At 40.0% G+C, this 20,642-nt stretch overlaps 3 protein-coding genes across 5 annotated transcripts in view; 1 reads left to right on the top strand and 2 right to left on the bottom strand.

Annotated features, from left to right (window-relative positions):
• Positions 1–14: 14 nt before the first annotated feature.
• LOC109478821 (integral membrane protein GPR155-like) lies at positions 15–7,925 on the bottom strand. Of its 2 annotated transcripts, none has more exons than XM_019780637.1 (14): positions 7,743–7,925; positions 6,574–6,957; positions 6,035–6,198; positions 5,504–5,736; positions 5,013–5,181; positions 4,467–4,622; positions 4,040–4,123; positions 3,544–3,761; positions 3,300–3,387; positions 2,436–2,628; positions 2,042–2,143; positions 1,567–1,694; positions 1,282–1,377; positions 15–987 (listed from the first exon to the last, which is right to left on the bottom strand). In XM_019780637.1, exons 2-14 carry the CDS (start codon positions 6,926–6,928, stop codon positions 874–876), a joined length of 2,100 nt encoding a protein of 699 aa, XP_019636196.1. In that variant the 5' UTR covers positions 6,929–6,957; positions 7,743–7,925; the 3' UTR covers positions 15–873. The 2 variants fall into 2 exon arrangements, with proteins under 2 accessions (XP_019636196.1, XP_019636195.1); XM_019780636.1 differs by having other exon boundaries at positions 811–987; positions 6,574–6,953.
• Positions 7,926–8,316: 391 nt separating this feature from the next.
• LOC109478847 (leucine-rich repeat-containing protein 46-like) lies at positions 8,317–12,361 on the top strand. The gene is made up of 8 exons (XM_019780664.1): positions 8,317–8,567; positions 8,774–8,858; positions 9,569–9,677; positions 9,824–9,870; positions 10,182–10,291; positions 10,803–10,872; positions 11,082–11,257; positions 11,654–12,361. Exons 1-8 carry the CDS (start codon positions 8,501–8,503, stop codon positions 11,842–11,844), a joined length of 855 nt encoding a protein of 284 aa, XP_019636223.1. The 5' UTR covers positions 8,317–8,500; the 3' UTR covers positions 11,845–12,361.
• A 965-nt stretch (positions 12,362–13,326) lies between these two features.
• Positions 13,327–20,642, bottom strand: part of LOC109478781 — a 12,730-nt gene continuing 5,414 nt past the window's right edge. For both annotated transcript variants that reach the window (XM_019780552.1, XM_019780551.1), the window contains exons 2-10: positions 18,185–18,395; positions 17,694–18,001; positions 17,339–17,479; positions 16,959–17,165; positions 16,741–16,847; positions 15,431–16,627; positions 15,031–15,150; positions 14,706–14,874; positions 13,327–14,255 (exon numbers count right to left, since the gene is read on the bottom strand). In XM_019780552.1, coding sequence (XP_019636111.1) covers positions 13,857–14,255; positions 14,706–14,874; positions 15,031–15,150; positions 15,431–16,627; positions 16,741–16,847; positions 16,959–17,165; positions 17,339–17,479; positions 17,694–18,001; positions 18,185–18,395 — 2,859 coding nt within the window. In that variant the 3' untranslated portion in view covers positions 13,327–13,856. The remainder of the gene's footprint in view (positions 14,256–14,705; positions 14,875–15,030; positions 15,151–15,430; positions 16,628–16,740; positions 16,848–16,958; positions 17,166–17,338; positions 17,480–17,693; positions 18,002–18,184; positions 18,396–20,642) is intronic.

The raw sequence follows: 20,642 nt of genomic DNA, 5'->3' as shown, positions 1-20,642 counted from the left end.
AATGTAGTCAATTATCTTCTTTGTATTTATTTGTCTCTGTAGAATAGAAAATGTACAATCATATTGCTAGCCTACTGCAACAAAATACCCTATTTAATATCTTGTCACATCTCTAACCAGAAAAACATGACTCAAGTCTTGCTACATCATTATGCACTTCTTCATCTAACAAGTTTCAGCTCCTTTTTGCATCAGACTTGCAAGGTAATAATAATATTGCTTGTACCCCATGTGGCCACAGTTCAGAATCCAGCTCTTTTCTTACCATGTGGTCAGAATTTTCAGCTCCTTTTCACATCAGTAAGGACTTGCAAGTTAATATGATAATATTGCTTTTACCCCGTATGGCCACAGTTCAAAATCCAGCACTTTTCTTATATAATAAGTGGTTGGAATTTTCAGCTGCTTTTTTTCAACATGTCCAGTCCATGCATTGCTAAAGGCACTAATTAAGCAAATACTTTCAAAGAATATTTTCAGGATATCTGCAATGTCTTCCTGCATTATGCAGACCTAGCTTGAGTCACCCTGATGCTTACTATACAAACTTTTAATACTGATGTATACAAAAATACTGAGTCTGGGAGATGTCAATATATAAAGTGTCCCTTTGTCAGTGCAACAAGACTGTGGTGTGGACTAGAAACTGTGAGGGATTCTTAGTGGCTGTAATCAGATGATTTCTTGTTTGTTTCTATTGGTGATAATGTATACAAAAATATGAAATCTAAGAGTTATTATTGATAGATCATATACTATAGGTGTCACATCATCAGTAACATAGTGGTATGGTTGATTGTTGGTATTAATAATGTTTGTAGTCAGTTGATTTCTTGTTTCCATTGGTGATGATTGGCAGGTAACTTGATGTCATCAGTTAGGAGAGTTGATGGGAGATGAGGACCTCCTCATCTCTACGTACTTCCTGATGAGTGGATGGAAGATCATCTCTGTGTCCAGACCAAATGCAACAAATGCAAAAAATCCCTGCAGAGGAAAAAACAAACAATATTTGGTCATTGAAGTTCATCTTTGTTCGTAATAATCATAGTATAATGTTTAACTTATTCCATCACGAAGAGTACATAACCTTATTCACATGAGACTTTACATATAGGCCAGATGGCTACTTTAGCAAGCTGGAGGTTAAGAAAGTTTTTGTATGTATGTATGTATATGTCAGGGAACTTTGATACGTTAAGGCTACGATACAAATTATATGTCACAAGCCATTGTTTATACATGAGATACTGGGTATATCCAAATTCATGCACAACTCACCTGAGCATAGTTGAGGACACTATTTAGGAACTCCAGCTCGATATAGATGCCCTCCATGTTGTCCATTATCAGCCTCCAGATACATAAGAACAGCTCCTGGAATAGGGAGAGTTAGAATGAACCATAATACACGACTTAAATTTTGCAGTTTGTGAATGTGCAACAAAGTGGATGAACGGGAAAAAAAACACAAGATGCATATGTGCATTATCTCTGCAAAGAGAGACAAGTTAAAAATGTGACCATGAACACAGAGCAACACTAATTTCATATTCAAAGACTCACAATGATCATGGACAGTGTTAGACAGATCAGGAGCACCACATGTCTGGATACTTGATGGTCATGTGACTCTGACACTTGCTCCTCTTCATCCAACTGATACCCATCCCCTGCTCCTGGCATCAACGATTCTGAAAAACAACATTTTAGAGCTGTTAGAAGAAAAGAAAAAATAAATGGATGCACGATTGTAGTGATTAGAAATAAAGGATAGGCAATATGTTATGGAGATAGACACTAATTGAACATACATATTCACTAGCCACTACATTTTTTGCTCAGAATTTGCATGGAAAAAGGAACAAAGTAAGCCACTGCTACAGTACAAATCACTAATTTAGCATCCATTTTGCCAAAACCTGAGACATTGTTGAATGTATTCAAGCAGGCACTGCAATAAATAAAGTACCGTTACCCTAATGCAACCCATAATGTTTCTTTCTAACTAATCTAACTTAGGAGGGTTGATCTGTGTTACCTGATGACAATGACTGGTAGGAGAAGATTCCCTGAGAAGTTCTGCTTCTGTGGAGGTCTTGTCTCTGAAGGCCAGGCTCCGTGGAGGTCAGCAGGGGACACTCTACAGAACACATTCAAGTACACGTACATTTAGTCTCTTTTGGTGAGGTATGCTTAAAATTTTAGTTGCCCATTTTATAAATTTTCAAAATTTTGTGCAGCTGGCTAGCTGATACCAGAAAAGTAGTGCACAGCTACTGTATACATGTGTCTTGCACAGGCAGTTATCATTCTGTTAAAACTAATCAAAATGATGTGATTTTTCTCGTGTGCTGGTTAGTTTGAAGAGTATGTAGCTGTTTGTTTGGTTTAACAGCCTTTTTATATACCAGGGTAGTGTAGTGATATGTTACCTTCGTCTGGATTGGTGCAGCAGTTGTTATGGTTCTGACACTGGTCTCTCAGCTCCCTGCGTGGACCTGGGACTTCCCTGTAGTCTTTGTTGTCTTGTCTAGCTGATCTGAGGTGTCCAAGTCTCTGTAGTGTTACCAGTGATCCCACAGTGACCAGTATACACACTGTCAACACTCCAGTCATCGTGATCCTCTGTAACAAACAAAAACCACCAAGTTCTAAAAAAGTCTTTTTACTAGACTTTCTGACTCCTTAGAATGTTCAGTAAGTAAGAATCAAAGGAACTAGAAACTGTAGACATCCTGCAAAAAAGCCATTCTAATGTTGCTGGCTAGCTGGGGGAAACTACAGAGGATGGCACCCAGCAGGCTATATGCTGTTATCATATAATGAATAATACTTCTCTATACGATACCTGTATGTGTAGTTTATGCACGTACATGTAATGCTACCAGTATACTTCTACTCCTACGTCTACCTTTCATATTGCACATATTAAGTCAGATGTGAAATAAATTACCACAGAAGAAGTACAGAGCTGCCTAAAGAGGAAAGGAAACTGGAAAACACATCAAGACAGAAATAGAAGAAAAACACGGGTGAATAATTGACAATTTCTCACCAGGTCTAGTACATTGTAATTATGTCTGATGAATCAAGGATGTTAAAAAACTGGATTTAAACTTCTTGGTAGAATGTAAATAGTGCCCACAACCCAAATGAAATGACAGAAAACATAACAGGCAATATACATATAACAACTACCTGTGGCTTCTTTCATTGCTAGATAGAAAGGCTAGTTTTGTTATAGATCCTAATTTTGTTGTAGATGCCATAGTGCATAAATTAAGTAAGACACTGACCTGACAGGAATCGTGCATGGGTTGTTCACAGGTAGTCCCAGTAAAGGAACGGACTATGAACAGTACTCCTGTCAGCAGGATGGGTGTCCTGGAAACAATCAGATACATTACTGGTACATGATCTTAACTACACGTATATACATGTAATGTGCTGGTACAAACGTTTGTAATTGCTGTGGAAATTCAGAGCACTCAAATTCAACAGCCACAACAGCCCATATGTTCAAGTATTTCATATCCTTACCCCCAGCTGGCTATATGGAACAGTCCAATGTTCCTGCTGACAAAGTCTGTCCCCTCCTTCTTCAGTAGGAACAGCCCAACAGCCAACCCTGCTGTCCACGTTCGACAGCTGATAGTTCCGATCAGCATGACCGAGGCTGAGAGATAGACCTGCCAGGTGTTCACACTGTGTGTATATCCTAGTGTGTAGAACAGGATCATCCCAACACAGCCTAGGACCTGGGGGGCACAAAAATCAGTCTACTTTTACAGAATCATCATTTCATATTGTCAAGCAAGTTGCTTATAGATGTTCTTGAGTCTTTTCTCCATTTCTATGGAACCTCCATAGCCATAGTAGGTAGTAACATATTGTCCCACAGTATCTAATTTTCAGGTATAATTATAGGTTCAACTTAAGCACAACTGAAGAAACATGCACATACAATACATAGTCTGTAGTCAGAACTTATGGTATCAATGGTATCATCCTTTTATTGTAAAGTTTTTTGTCGTACCTGAGAGATGACCAGACATGTGGTGAGTTTGTGAGGAAGTTGCTTGAACTTTCCAGAGAGGAAGAACACTGCAAGTACCCAGACCTGGGGAGGTGAATAAAAAAGGATGCCAAATATAAAAATTTAAAGCAAATTAAAGGTGCAGATCATTAATTACAGCAGAAGAGTATCATTTGTCTGAGATAAAAGATACTGAAGATGCCTTAACCTTCAAACTGCTGTGGTCCATCTACATTTCAGTTTAACTTTGCTTACAGAGGAAGTCAGCAAGAATGGGGTCATAAAGCTTTTTTTACTCTAAGCATAGCAAGACAAGGAAAACATGTTCCTACTGCACAAATTATAACAACTACTAGTATGATTTTCTCTGAGGTTATGACATGGGTATAAAGTAAGTTTTTTTCAAAGTTGGCAGTTGGCTACTTACACAGAAGATGAGTCCAATGATGCTGACATCGAACGCTGTCCTGGTGACCAGAGCCATGAGGTTTGTCTGTGTGTCCATGGACAGACTGCTCATCTGTGCTGACATGAACATCACTGGTGCAGACAGGAAGGTACACACTACCAGCCCTGGACCAACCTGGGTGGGTGGGTTGGCGGGTGGGTGGGTGGTAGAAATAAACTCAGCACAACTAGCTACACAAAGTTTCATTGAAGACATTCAGACACTCAAAATGCAACTGTGATGTTTTTGCAACAATTTCATATACTAGAAATGTTACCAGAAGTAAATAAATGTGAATCTTCAAAAGTACAGTGTACATGTACATGTATGTTGAAACAAGCAAAATCTCTAACATAGCTTTTGAAACATTGCTTGCAGACTACTCTTCTCATGATACCATATACTAGTACATGTATGTATATGGGGAGTCTTCACACAACTTTCAGTCCACAAAGCTATTTTCCACAGCCAAATTTGAGCTGAAATTTGATGTTTCAAAAAGACAACAGTAACAGAGAAAATTACCACTTCAGTTGCCAGGCCATAGTTGGCGGCAAAGATGAAGACAGAAGGTGCCACGGGGAAGGTTCCGTACAGGAAGCCATAGTCACGGAACTCTTCTGTCATGTTGGTGTCGTTACCGCCGACCTGGAGTCCCACGACAAGTTCACGGGCAACAAACGGAAGCAGCAATCTGTCAAAAACAAAACAACAATCACTCATTCAGAAGTGTACATTTACTTTTTATTTATTTCAAGAAGAAATTCACACTCAGCTCTAAGGCTTAACTCATAGGCTTTCTTCTGTCTTTTCTTGTTACGTGCATACAGTTAAAGCCCCCAAAGATCTGTACCTTACTAGTTAGCATAGTTACTATAGTTGCTGAGTCTCTTTCATCCTATCCATAAATAGGAGAGGACAAAAGAGACTCAGCAGCTACAAGTAAGCCTTAGAAGCAGCATGTCTTATACAAGTTATACTCATATTCAAATTTCATATTGAATGTTCCTCCTTACGTCTTGACTGCCACCAGGATAGCTGGCACAATGAAGGCAAAGCGAGCCTGTTGGCTGATCTTGCCGACCATACTGAGTCCCAGGTAGAACAGGGCTGTGGCACTGAAGGACTCCCCCAGCACATTCAGGATACCTGACAGGACAGGTGGCACGGTTTGGTGGAAGGCAAAGTTTGCAGCAATGCCAATCATCATCATGAAGATGATAGGCTTTGAAATCACCCCCTTTATAACCTGAAAAAAAGAGATTATATTCAGATTAACTGGCAATGAGCATGAAGTCTTCTTTTGTTGGAAAGCTACAAGTACCGTTAATTTCTTTTCTCATTTTCTTACCTTCTTTTTCTTTGCTCTAAGTCAGCGAGTCTAAGCAGCAATTGGATGGCACCCAGGCTATAGGAAGATGTGTGTGGTGCCTAGCTTATAGTTATACTACATGTATAGTGGTCACCTACATGTATACTACACTGGGCACAAGTACATGACATTGTATGTGATATTGAATGAGTTCACTGTATCACAACACAATTACCTGTAGAACACTCCTGCACCTGCTCCGAGCCTCTGTGGAGTCGATGTTCTTCTGTACCTCCATGAGTGTGAAGCCCAGGGGGTTCAGGATGGCTACAGAGATGGGAGCCAGCAGGTAGATGTAACTCAGCAATTCTGGTCGACTGGCACCATAGATGGCTTTTACTGCAAAACAACAACATGAATCATATGTACTCTTGGATCAACATAAATGTACTTGTAGGTCATTTCTAACTTACTTTCTGCTGGTAATCATCAATGTTGTTGTTAACTTGTAACTTTGATGATGCATTCCTCTGTCGTTTATCAGTAAACTGAATGAGTCATTGAAGAAGTGGAATTACATGTAGTACAGTGTACTAGTTTTCATCTGGTAGAATGGGTCGTCTAAAACTTTAGGCAAACGAACTTGTTAAAAACCTTAACCAGCTGTTTATTTTGTATAATGTATTATGATTATGTAAATGGCTGGCTTAAACCTCCACCAAGATACTGTACACTACAGTACTAAATGTAATATTGTGTTTCATTGGTTCTTACCGATGGGATATCCTAAGGCAAAGTCGTTACTCTGAGTGGCAAAGATCGCGAACAATCCAGCTTTCCCAAAGTTCCTCCCTAGCACCAGCGTGAACACAGCCACCAGCAGGAACACTGAAGACTTGGCAATGGCGATGGCCAGGAGGAACCACCAGTTGACGACCTCAAACTTGAGCGTACACATGGCCTGGAAGAGAAGGGCAGGGAGGGCGAGGTAGGAGATGTAACTCTCCAACCCTTTAGCGGTGGACGTTGTGATGATTCCAAGTCGTCCGAACAGATATCCAGCGAAGATGATGGCAAAACACTGGATAATCGCTGGGTACAAGTTGTCAAACACAGCTGATGACGACATCTTGGTGGCTTTTTGGGTCCAGGACCTTGCTGGGGGCACAGTCGAGAAGGAAAGGCTAATGTTTATCAAGCTTGTTTGTCAAATAGCGTGTTTATCATCATCAAGCTGGTGTGTTATACCGGCTGTACAGATACAGATATCAAAACTCTCTTAACACATTTATTTATCAAAATGACTGAAGCAGAGGTTGGGGCCTCTTGGGGTACCTGCAAGAATAAAACCACTGAAACTTAAAATCATAACAGGACAGAAAAAGTGAACTTGGCACTAAATTCAACTTTCAAAACTGCTGTCTCATGCTGAATGCCAGAACTTGTATTTTATAGTCAGGAGAAGTTAAAGGATATAGGGTAGCCGTGGACCGTGGTAACGCTTTAGCATTAGGCTTCTTTCACGTAGGGACAATGAAGGATAGTTTGAGGAAGACAGCAAGCAAGAGCCCTGCAACTGTGGCCAGGCCGGATGTACATGTACATGTAGGGGTGGGTCAAATTTAAATTCTAGTCACGCCCTTCCTCAGTGTCTGACCTTGCTTGGTGTCACAGCATGCAGTAATGTGTATGAAATCCGTTATATCATTAAAATGGTACATGATGTTACCACATCCATTACAATGTTCTTGAGCTTACAACAATACACGACACAATACTTAAGTTGTATACACATAAGCTACATGTTTACAAACAGCACTGTCTATAATTTGTCATCTCAACAATCAGCACTGTAAAGTGTAAGAAACAGGAGCGAGTAGAAACATATCTAAACGACCAACAATTTGTTTTCAGAGTCCTGGATTATAAAGATCAAACCTAACCTTCAGGTCCTTATGGTCTGGTATCTCTTATGTTGACGACTCAAGCCATGTTCCCGACAATAAAGTTACATACATCGTAGGATTACGTCACAACGTTACACAACTGTCAGCTGCCAAACCTCGTGCACATACCAAACCGGCGTGACCTACTTTCGTCAACTACGATCATTCCACAGTCAAGATTCTAAGGGGTACTTTGATACGTTGTGTTTAAAAACTCTCTATTTACGAATGCAAATGTATTTAGATACTTAACGTAAATTTCCAGAATATAGACTTAAGTACATGACGGAAGAACTAAATGGTGTAATGGTGTAATGTTTATAGTAAAATAATTTAAGAATTTACCCCCAATTTGAAAGTGAGCTAATCCTTTGCAACAAAGTGTACAAACCGCATCAGATTAAAATGTAAAGCATCAAATAGGAAAAATCAAAAAGACATATAAAATGTAACTAAAATGCATGCAAGCTGTAAATAAATTTAAAACGTTTTTTTCACTAACAATTTTTTTTATACATTTGAACTGTTCGGTAATCAGCCACTTTATTTGTTCTTGTTGCGTGTTGTTTGTTTTCATTTCTAGATTCAAAATGGCTACCGCCAAACGGTTTCCATAGGGACAGACGCAGTTTCGTTGAATTTTCCCGTGTTTTTACGACCGTGGGTTCATTATAACACACTCTACAATACCAGAAACGTATTGTCCTTATAATATATATCAGAAAATCTAATTTAGGTCGTGGCTGATTGCAAGAATGGCGTCTGAAGTCGGTCGCGGTGATGAGCTGTGGAAGCTTGAGGCAGAAAATGACGACGTTGCAGGTAGGCAACTTGCTCTGCCTTGTAAAGAAATTGGGTCAACAAATAAATTGTTTTGCTAAAGCTTACTGGTGCTGTATGTCTAGGACATCGTTACTAAACAGTTGGCTTCAGCGCAGGCTATTTGGCTTGGGCTTTGTTGATGTGCGAATGCATCGCTATCAACTGTGAAAGAGTTCTCACCGTTCCACCCCCCACCCCCATCTCAGCTCCTAAGAAGTCTGTGCGCATCTCAGTGTCTCTGATCACCAAGAGGAACCTGCCAGCCGGCATCACCAAGGAGTCTGACAAACTGTGAGAAAACTGCTTTTTTAAACTAAAACATCAGACTTGTTTATGGCAATTTGTATTAAATTGTCAGGTTGTCATTTTAATAAACAATTTTACATTACAATGTCACTTGTATGGCGTAAATTTGTCCTCTTTAAGTTAAACTGCATAGTTTATAAATTGAGTGAATATGTATGCTAAATTTGAAAATGTTTTAAAATGTCAATAGCAGCAACTAAATACTCAAGGTCTCTCTCTCTCTACCTTATTTTGAGTTGGATAATGATGCAATTACTAGTAGGTATGCACCTACTCTTCTTTGTCTAATTCTTTCATTGTTTTTCTAGGGTCCAAATCTATACTTGTGATTCATATACAATACCTGTGTATTGACCATGATCATGATGTTTATTCTGTTGTGAAAGTTTCTTCCTGAAGCTCGCAAAATGCAACAGTTACTTCTCTTCCTCTTTCAGTTTCAGTCTTCCTTCTACTCCTCCCCTTCCTTTGCAGGGCTTTTGCTAAAAGACTCAAGGGTACCATAACTCTTATATCTACTGAGTGACTGTACAATAGTGTACATGGTAACTCTGCAAGAAAATAGCTTATGAAAAAAAGATAGATGAATTTTTTGTTCAATGAATTAAATTTTCTTTTCTTGTTTGCTGTACTAATTCAGATTAAACTGCAATGTATCATTTACGAAACTGTCATATCTTGCTCTCCCTAATTAGTGTAACTGCGCTGATGAAACTGACACATCTTCGACTGGACCGAGAAAATATCAGTGAAATCGACAACCTGGAGTGCCTGGGGCCTATTACAAACATATACCTGCAGCAGGTAATGCAATAATTATTGTAATATTCATAACACTGATAATATAGATGTCTACATTTTGCTGTCATGATCACAACTCTGAAGTATTTTTACTCAAAATTTCATATTTGTTTGAGGAATGTTTAAAATGTTTCCTGGTGGTTCTACAGAACCAGATTAAGAAGATTGAGAACTTGGAGTGCCTTCCTAAAATAAGGTAAGTCAGAATAATGTCACTGTGTCATGATTTGCTGCAATATAACTTCTGGACAAGCTTATGTACATGTAGCTTCAAGCATATTATAGTCATGCATACAAAATTCATAAACAATAGATATACAGTGTAAGTAGTATGATTAAAGGAGCATAATATTTATGTCTAAATCAGGCCAAATTATTTAGGCTGATTTTATCTAATTCAAAATGAGTGGTGTGTGTTTGTTTGTTTGTTTGTTTGATTGATTCTGATCTCGTTCAGTGTTTTACATGTGGAACTTTGGACTAACACTGTCTTATTTTTACTGGTAGGTTTCTGTGTCTAGCTGGTAACCAGATCTCCAAGGTTGAGAACCTGCAACATCTGACTGGTTTGGGTTTTCTGGACTTGTCTGAGAACCAGATAGAGGAGGTCAACCCAGGTAAAATCTCGTATATTCTGAAGTGGCAGATGATGAGTACCATTTCTTTTCTGTTAAGGACAGAGATGGTTCTTATCCTTTCTGTAGTTTCTTTGGCTCTTTGCTCCCTGAAAATATGTCAATACTGAGGGTCTTACACTTGCATTGCTTGTAAGATGTATATTGTTTAATATGACCCCTACAATCCTAACAAATTTTTTCATGTTTTCTTATGTAACTACCGGTATTGTATCATCATCATCATCATCATGTCGGGAGTTGTAGTTCCCGGTCCCAAACCCTCTCTCGCCAGTCCACTTTGTCCGTCATGGCACTCGCCAGGTACTCCTTCGGAAGACCCACATCAGCAGCCAGCAGGTCTATATACGTCATACGAGGACGCCTAGGTTTAGAATGCCCTTGTTTGGGCTCCCACAGGATCAGTTCACTAGCTAGCTCAGCCTTATTTCTGTAGACATTTCCTGCGAAACAGTATTGTATAAACAGTGTATATTTGTTTCTCCCTGTCCAGATGAACTACCAAAGAGTCTGGTTATCCTAACATTGAATGGAAACCCATGCACGGAGAGGCCAGACCTCAGGTTAGACTATTATATTATGTTATGGATTGTAATATCATTGGACCGTCGTTCCTTTGATGTCTCTGACGTTGTAAAGAAATCATTCTGTGTTGGATAACAGTCATCATCATCATTGGTCAGCTGCAACACAGGTGTCTGTCATTGTGTAAGGCACCTGTTGGTGGATAACAGTAAGAAACGTACAGTAATAAGCATATTCTGCCCTACAGAAAACAGCTGATCCAGGTGCTGCCGAAGCTGCAGCAGCTGGACGGGCAGCAGGTGACGCGGCAGGAGAAGCTGGAGGCGGGGCTGCAGGTGTCAGATGATGAGGATGATGAAGGTCTGGAGGAGGAGGAGGAGGATGAGGAGGAAGAAGAGGAGGAGGAGATTGATACTGTGGAAGGTACTGTTACACTCTGAGGGAAATACTCTCATTCATTCATCCCTTGGACAATGTATAACAGAAAACAGACGTTATTATGTCTCTGTGCAATGGTTTTGCCCAGTTCTCTGTGCAATGGTTTTGCCAAGTTTTCTGATCTGCCAGAAACCCTTCGTCCATCTAATATTGCGACACAAATATTCGTTATCATTACGTAAGACAACTGCCTGATATTTCCATCAGTTATGAGAAATACTAGGTGATATTGAGTAGGTTTCTTTTCTGCATGGTGCAGTCTTACCATTTTAGTATGGAAAAGAATATGTTGTTTACAAAGTTATAGTTACCTGAAGTGTGTATAATTTACATTTTGTGTATTTTGTATAATGATAATGTGTGGTTTATTCTGACCCCCAGGAAAGGGCATGTTCCACGACGTGACCTGTGGGATCGTGGAGAGGTCACATGAGAGAGTTAAGGATGTACTACGGCAACACAAGGATCACATGACCGAGCTGGAGGAGGTCCGCAGCCAATCAGCACTCACCATGGCTGCCACGCCCAGATTAAGTTCTAGGATGAGTGAGAGATCAGAAACTGACCAATAGGAAATGTGGTGAGGCACAGGGGTGGGGGTTCCATCAATTGTACAGGACTGGTATTTCTACAGGTACACTCTAAATTACAGAAATTTACAGTGTACTGTAGGATGCATATGATAGGGGTAAAACCACCCAAGGCATCATGCAGGAATAGTAATGGTCAAATAAAAATAGTACATGTAGATGCAGTTGGCCTTTTAGATCAGACCATTGGCATATTAGTTGCTAGTTGGGTAGTGAGGGCTATGTATAGTGTAAATATTGCTGTTATTGTCATCAAGTCTTCTATCTAGGATGTATATACTGTGGGAGGAGCCAATGGCATCAATATTTTGGGGTTTCATGCTTCTGTGGTGTAACATTAGAAAAAAGACAAACACTTAAATTAAAGGAGTAGATGATTTGTTGAATTTAATGTTGAATATGTTATCATTAGTCACTTTGGTCATATTCATAATATACACATGTATGTGTGACATTTTACATCAACAACAGTTTGTGGAATTAAAAGAAAAACACATGACCAGATGTTGTCATTGTGCATTTTCGTTTCCTCTTTCAACACAGTACCTGGCCTCAGTGTTTTGGTGTCATTAAAAAGACTAAGCAGGTTAGTCATTTTTGCTTTCTAAATGTTGATCAGAAGTGCATGTACATGTAGTTGTTGCCCATTGTTTAACATAACAATTACTACATCAAAACTTCATTTCCCTTTGGATATGCGTTATGATTTCTGTGAAACCAGGCAGTTACAAATGTACATAGTTACTGCTGAAATTAGTCAAGCAATGCATCCTGTATAATTAATGATCACAACAGAAATATAGCATTTTTCAAACAATTTAGTCAAAAACATTATTAAACAACATTGGCAAAACGTATAATCATGGTACTAGTAGTCTCTATATTCACATGCTATGAGTCATAATATCATCTAAAACATTTTGTCCTTTCACTTTTGGAGGTCAATTTGTTTACATTTCACAAGCTGTGAGTCATCTTTGGAACATTTTGCCTTTCACTTTTGGAGGTCAATTTGTTTACGTTTCACAAGCTGTGAGTCATCTTTGGAACATTTTGTCCTTTCACATTTGGAGGTCAATTTGTTGAAGTTTAACATGCTGCGAGTCATCACTTAAACATTTGTTCTTTCACTTTTAAAGGTTGATTTGTTTGGTTGTTTTTCTTTCTTATTAAAACACTGTATTCTATGGAGAAAATTTACAGTCAGCTTATTGTTTAGTACTTGGTATGTATCTTAAAAGTGAATCATTGTTAATTACATATGTACATCGTGGGGTCGTGTGGCGCAACGGCAGTGTGCGCGACTCGGAATCAAGAGGTCCCGGGTTCAAGTCCTGACATGCCACCAATCTTGCGCCCATGGGAAAGGTACTTTACACAACTTTCCCCACTAGACTCAAGTGAAAATGAGTATTGTCTGTCCAGTATTCGTTTCTATGTGCGGGGCACAACACCAGCAACAGCTGCCTCTGTTCCGTGTGCATTGCACTGTTGCAATTTCAATATATCAAATCAATCAAATCAAATTCAGAATATATGTCTGTACATTTTGTGATAGTTTTAGCTTTCTCAGCCCCCATAAGGAGAGGGAAATAATCTAAATTAAAAGTCAATTTCTCAATATATTTCAGTCCATATTATAGATATGGCTTAAATATATTGTTTTCCAGTTCCTAGGCCTCATGTTCTTGTTCCTTGGTCAGGCATTTTGACCCAATGTGTATTGAATTTCCAAATAGGCATCATGCTTTAATTTCTAGGCCAAATGATGTCAACAAGGTTACTCCTGTCTGAGTAATTTTATGATGATGATGATGACGAATGGAATGTTTTGAAATCCCTTAGTTTTTGATATTTTGAAACCTATTATTCCACAAGTGGGTACATGCCCCAGCAACCTAAAATGGCTAATTTGGAATGGTTCACTTCTTAAACCGGGGTTGTCTAAATGACGAGAACAATCTGCATTTTTACGCAAAGGTTGCCTTTCTAGTTCACAGTTTCATTTTCGTCATCAGCTGCACACAATCACCTGCAGCAGGCCGGGCCTTTGGGTCCTTCTTCCAACAACCTTTCATCAGGTCGACCCACCCACTACAGGGGGACAGAGTGTTAGGAATGGCCAGTTTGGTAGGCGGGGTAACAGACTTCTGTGTGCCAGTACTAAGAACTTTGAGCAGATACTCTTTATCCTCCGTCACACTCATACCATACCACATCTCCAGCAGACAGAAGCCCAGACTGTAGATGTCTGCACTGATGTCGTAGTGTTCCCGTCCATGGAACACTTCTGGTGCTGCATACAGCAATGTTCCTGCCTGTGTGCCTGTGACTTCCTCTAGGTGCTTTGCAAGACCCATGTCTGCAATCTTCACCACACCCTCCTCTGTAACCTGCATGCATGAAAAATTACCAGTCAAGGGAAACATGGGGGAGGGGGTATTTTGTAATCATGTTCTCAAATTGCTTTGAAAAGAAGGAGAAAGTACCATGAGTAACTGATATCAACCTATATGTATGTTTACAATACAATTATGTCATCTCTTTTTGTACAGTGCCAATAGGTGCATTAAGTGATTAACTACATTCTCAATAAGATAATGGTGGCACATTTATGCTATGTGGTTACTATTGTTGAACGGATTTCCAGAACTTAGAACTATTAGTCAAATGTCAGATGTAATGTTGCATTGGCTGTTGCTTTGTTCAATAGCTTCTGAATAAAATAATCCAAAATGTAGATTGTGGATTTATTTTTAAAATTACAAAAATGATGTTTTTTCTTCAAACTTTTTTTTGCAACATTGCTAAGCATATGACAAGTTAAATACACGTGTATTTACCAAAACATTCTCCAGTTTGAGGTCCCGGTGCATGTACCGTTTCTCGTGCATGGCCTTCAGTCCCAGACACAGCTGCAAGGCCAGGTCCCGGACTGTGCTGAAGCCTGTCTTCTTCTTAGCCTCATCATCCGGCCACCATGCAGGGGTTCGCTCTTTGTGATCATGCAGCCTGGATTTGGAAATAAAGTCCCATGAAGTGTTTGCTTTTAGAATATTCAAAGTATCGTGGTCACCTTTTACATGACAATAGCAAGTTATATTCTTACATCAAAGGATGTTTATGGCAAAAGGTGTTCAAGGAAAAATGAGTGATAAACACATATACCAGCTATAGAGTGTGTAAGGACAGTACTCCATGAGGACACCGAGACGAAGACCATCGGATTCCGGATGTGGTGCTGCTGCCAATCCGTAGAAGTCAACAATGTGAGGATCCTTCAGAAACCTGTTAAGAGGATACAAACATGTCTGTCACTCAACTGATCAGTGTATATGTCTTGCTCCAAGCAGAGACAAGCACACAAAGAAGACATTAACTCGGGTACCCCGTAACTTTCCAATATAACTAACAACAATTGTAGTACATGTACTTTGGTAAATGTTGCTTCTGTGCCGTACTTTGGTATATGTTGCGTCTGTGCTGATAGGAAGAAAGTACATACGTATGACAGAAAGCGAATTCCAAGTACTTTACTTTCAAATTGTGAGAAAGCTGGCATACATACCTAAGGCACTCTTCTTCATTGTGGAATTCAATCACGTTCTCTTCAGTGATGGGTTCCTTCGCTATCTTCATTGCTGCTTGCTTCAGACTCCCTTGTCTCTTGATCTGGACCTTGTGAACTATGCCGAACCCTCCTGACCCTATCTTCTGTAGCATAGATGCCAAGAGCTCGTCAAGATCGTACTCTATCTTCCTAAGACGTCTCAGGTTGAAGAGTGCGAGCTTCCCCAGAAGTGCGTTGCACTCTTGGTACTGCGGACTGTACAGCTGTAGAAGCTCCTTTTGGCTTCTGGACTCGTTCTCAAGAGCCTCGATCATCTGCTTGTCAGCTTCTTGTATCTTGGGAATGGCACTCTTTAGTTTGGCCAGGCACTCTATGGGCCTCTGTAGGCATTCCGTCACGAAGGCCTCCAACTGGTCTCCCTCGCAGAGCGGTTGAATCGTCTGGTCGGTGATGCTTCTGACGTACCCCTCTTTGTTTTCATTGTAGGTTTTCATGAACTTTTTGTCGACGGCCTTTTTGTCCATACTCTCCTTTATGGCTTTGACTCCGACGATTGGGAGGCCGATAACTGCAGCGAGCACACCAACTGCGATACCAACTGGTATCCATATCGGTGCGGTGACACCAAGGACGACCTTCTCAAACATTCCGAACTCTTCGTCTTCGAAGGCGATGGCAGCCTCAGCCTGTGGTGTGGCAGCCGACATTGTCTTCAGATCGGCATTCAGGGCTTGCTCAATCTCACGGTGGTGCTTCTCTTCGATGAGATTGAAAATATCTTTGAAATTCTTGATAAGATCAGCCTCTATCTTCTGAAAGTACTGGTGACTAGAGTTCCACGTTCGCATAGCTTCCTCTGTGTGCTTTAGTACAAGCTTGGGGATCTGGCCTCGGACAAAGTCGCACTCTGAGGTGGAAGTGAGACTTGGAGCTTCCTTTAGTGTGTCGCGTACAATGGTGGCCTTTGTCTCCTCACTTTGCAGGTATTCTCTCAAGCGCTTCAGTACTTTACCCGCCTTGTGTGCAAGGTCTTCTGCCAGCATCTTGATGTGGTTGTCTGTGAACATCTTAAAGTTGACCAACCGTGCCAGGACTTCGCGAGCTTTTGTTTGCCGTTCCTCCTGGCTTCTCATGGCATTGTTCAGTTTCGCTCGGACGACTTTGGTTGCTTCCTTGACGAGTGTCCAGATCCACCTGTGATGTAGGAAAAAGAAAGAAAAGGCTTATTGGTTGCCAAGAAGCCATTTTTAGGGAATTTGAAGGTTGATGAGGTTATGAAAGAGAAGTGAGGAAAGATAGACACAAACCTGTGCTGGAGCGTGAGCTTGTGCCTGAGACTCTGCGGTAGAAGTGAGTCAATCCCGTCCAGTAGCTTGTCGAGATCATTGGTCACGTACCCAACAGCTTCCTGGGCCTTGGATACAATAAACAGTCACTAAAAATTGCGTTCTTGTATGATAGTTGTAAAAAGAACATGGAAATCCACCTCCAAGACATTCGTGTGTACAGTCAGAAACATTCATACCTTAACGGCTGAGAGATGAAACAGTTGAGATTCTTCCATGGATGGCCAGTGTTGCTTCAGCTTGCGGATGGTGTCCTGCTTCACTTCCTCCTTCTCGTGTTCTGGCACCTGATCCCACTTGTTGCACACAAAGATCGCGGCTTTAGGGTCGAACAGGTGTAAATCCTTTGGCCCAATTCTCTTGGATAGCTCCATGAGCTTCAGGAGCTAGGTGGGGTACAAAAGTGTACATATTATTGCATCATCATAAAACAAATTTAGATGAAAATAGTGTCAGTAGAGTAACATTGAGGCAGCAATTGTTAATGCCTCTTAATCATCGGCTGTAACTAGTCATTGAAATGCCTGCTATACATTTATTAGGACATCATTGTACTCACCCGTCCTGGCTGTACCCCACCGGCGTTGGCACTGTTGATGACATATATGAAGGCGTACGCTTCCGAGATGTACTTGCTGACATGTTCGTCCATCTGCGGGTTCTCTCCCACACCAGGGCTGTCCACAATGAAGATGCCACCCTGGAAAGTATGAAATCGTCAGCAGCCTTCAAAACAAGATATGCGACCACCTTTCTCATTGCCTTAACATTTACAGAAAAGAGCTAATTATCTACTTTAGGCCTTATGCTCAACAATTTATAGGATAGTTGCTATTGGGAAAGTACTAGTACATGTAGATGTATAGCAATCATGTTTATAGCAGAATACGGTTTGACATATCTTATATACTTACCTCAAGCAGCGGCAATGGCCAGTAGATTTCCACCTTCTTACAGTTTGATGCTGTGTCCCTGGCTTCTCCTTTGGCGTGTATGTACTGAGAAATTCTCTTCAGGTCCACTTCCGTAGGCCCGTCTAGGGGGAGATTGTGGACCATCGATCCAGTTTTAGGGTCCGGTTCGTTTAGATGGATGACTGCTTTCTTCCTCCGGCCGTACTTAATCTCACAAATCACTGATGTTGTGCTAAGTAGCGTTGCTGGAAGGATGTTTTCTCCAAGCAGAACGTTTAGGAGGGTGCTTTTCCCAGCAGACGTTTCTCCTGAAATACACAGTGTATTCAGAAGTCATGCGGTGTATAACTGCCAATGCAATGTCAGGGCAGCGATACAAAACTTTTTTGCACCTGTAAAGAGCATGATGTTACATAAATTGTTAATATATACTAGATGTATTTTGTTGCTCACAATCATTTTTATCCGTAATCTATCGTTATTAAACGCACCTGCTACAAGTATGGGACAGTCGTCCTTCTGGAGTTGGCCTCGACACTTTTTCAGGATGTCACCAACGTCTCCGAAGATGATGCTGAGGTGTTGTCGCACGTCAGGCTCTACTGTCAACATCAGGAGCGCTTTGGCAGCATCGCACAGATGGAGGAGTTCTTGTCGGCTCTCTTTGTCACGTTGCAAAACTTCCTTCATTATGTTGGCAGCCTAGCAAGACACAACAACAACGACCATCAATTCTCTCCTCACTGAGCTAGGGTGGGAACAGCTCTCTGATCGCCGCCATATTCAGTCTCTTGTTTTATATTACAAAATCATTAACGGTCATACACGTGAATACTTAAGAGAGCTAATACCACCCCCAGTTTCAAATTCCTCTTCGTATGACCTTCGCAATAAACATAACTTTCAAGTGCCCAAATGTACCACAACCCGTTTCAAAAAATCTTTCATTCCCTACTCAACGCATCATTGGAATAACCTTAACATGGCAGACCGCTCACTAAGTCTCCCTTGTTTTAAGAAGAAAATCATTAAATTTGTGCGCCCTGCCCCTGTTCCATATTTTAGCATAGGCCCTCGGTACACCTGCGCTCTTCTCACTCGTCTTCGTCTGGGCACTTACAATTTAAACTCAAATTTGTACACACGTTGTCTGACAACCAGTCCTGCATGTACCTGTGGCCATCCCATTGAAAGTATCCAGCATTATTTTTTGTACTGCCCTAAATATACACAATATCTTGCCTCCCTTTTTAGCAATTTAGCTAAGTTGGTAGGATTTGACATAAACCTCAATGATCTCTCTGATGATGTTTTAGTTCATTTATTCCTTAGAGGTTCTGTATCACTATCATATCCAAATAACTTAAAATTTTTACTTTATGTTCAATCATATATAAAGGAAACTAAAAGATTTGAGTAATTCTTTCCTATCAATTTTGTAAGTTTTGCCTGGAGTACTTTACACATTGTAACCTTATTTATTCTATTCTGTTATTATTTAAAGCTTTGCATGTCTGTTTTTGCATTTGCTTCTGTATTTTTGTAATCATTATGTTAGATGGCGACATGAACATAAGCTCCGGCTTGAGTGTGTCGTCATCCTGTCCACTTTGCTCCTAAATGTTTTAATAAGAAAAAAAAAACGACCATCGATCAGGAATGAAGATGTGGTAAGGTTTCTATTTGTTTGTGAGATCTGATGATGCATCACTAGGAAGATCTTTGTTGCATGTATGCTATTATGCAACTTTAAATTTATTGTATTGTATGATAGGATACCACACGGTGTTGTTACATTACTTCTGCCAATTATATGATTAGGGAACCATACAAAGAAACAAAAATCCACTTCTTCCATGCATGTATTGATCTATGACGGTCGTGTTACTCCGGAGACTTGTAACGTGATCAAATATGTGGTGCACAAAATGGAAATAATGAATCTCTTATTTGGCCTTACCAGGTGTGTTTGCCTTTTACAACATGTGAAAGTTTAACATATGTATCAGGCCATTAGTATGGCATGAAGATTTTTCTCCCCTTTTCAAGTTTTCAGGTTACGACACGCGTTCTTTTTTCCTCATAAATATCACTAGGCATTTCCTCTATACTCAAAAACACATTACACTGTGTAACAACATAGTTATTTGATTCATCATACAATTGTAAACAGCAAGTAAATATTTGGACTTTTTAACATATTTGGAATACAAAAATATATGACATATTTTCTGAGTTCCAACACTTATGAAGGTAACTAAAGGGCCCAAAACATCAACAAACAAGAATTCCGAGATTTCATACCTCCATGAAATATGGGCTTGATATGTAAATGTCAATTTCTTCTTTAATTATGCTAATTGCCTCTGCATTAACATGATATACATGTATGCATCGTGATGTATGTCAACTTTTAATTAAGTTACAGATGTCTTAAGTATGACATTCCCATCATTCACCATTAAGAAAACATAGAATTTTTGCATAAATCATGCAAATTAGGTCATCATTTGCATAATTAGTATCTGTTGATGTTCTGCCTGCCATAGGTTACATACATTACATGTATGAAAGTAGTATAATGTAAAACACTGTAATTGTAGAATTTCCTCATTAATTATGCAAATAAATTCCTCATTTGCATAATTTGCATTTAATCATGTACATCTCTCTCTCAGCTTCTAAAAATTATGAAAATATGTTGTTCCTATCTGGACTCGCCAGAAAGTCCCTGCAGTTCCAGAACAAGCTGCTAGGGGGACCAAACTCACACCACTTATTCCTGACAGGAAAAGCAATCTGTCACCAAAACATCAAGACCATAGCATGTTCAAGACAAAAGAATACAAAAACTGGAAGTTCTGCTGCAGTACCAAGGTCATCCACCAGGAGGCCCATATTTGACCTTGACGTTTGTCTTCCTAAGACTTACCAACATACCAAATATCA

The sequence above is a fragment of the Branchiostoma belcheri genome, unplaced genomic scaffold, assembly GCF_001625305.1.
Source record: "Branchiostoma belcheri isolate BF01 breed outbred unplaced genomic scaffold, Haploidv18h27 scaffold45, whole genome shotgun sequence".
NCBI classification, from domain to species: Eukaryota; Metazoa; Chordata; class Leptocardii; order Amphioxiformes; family Branchiostomatidae; genus Branchiostoma; species Branchiostoma belcheri.
The sequence above is the reverse complement of the archived record's forward strand: the minus strand, read 5'-3'. Positions and strand labels throughout refer to the sequence as shown.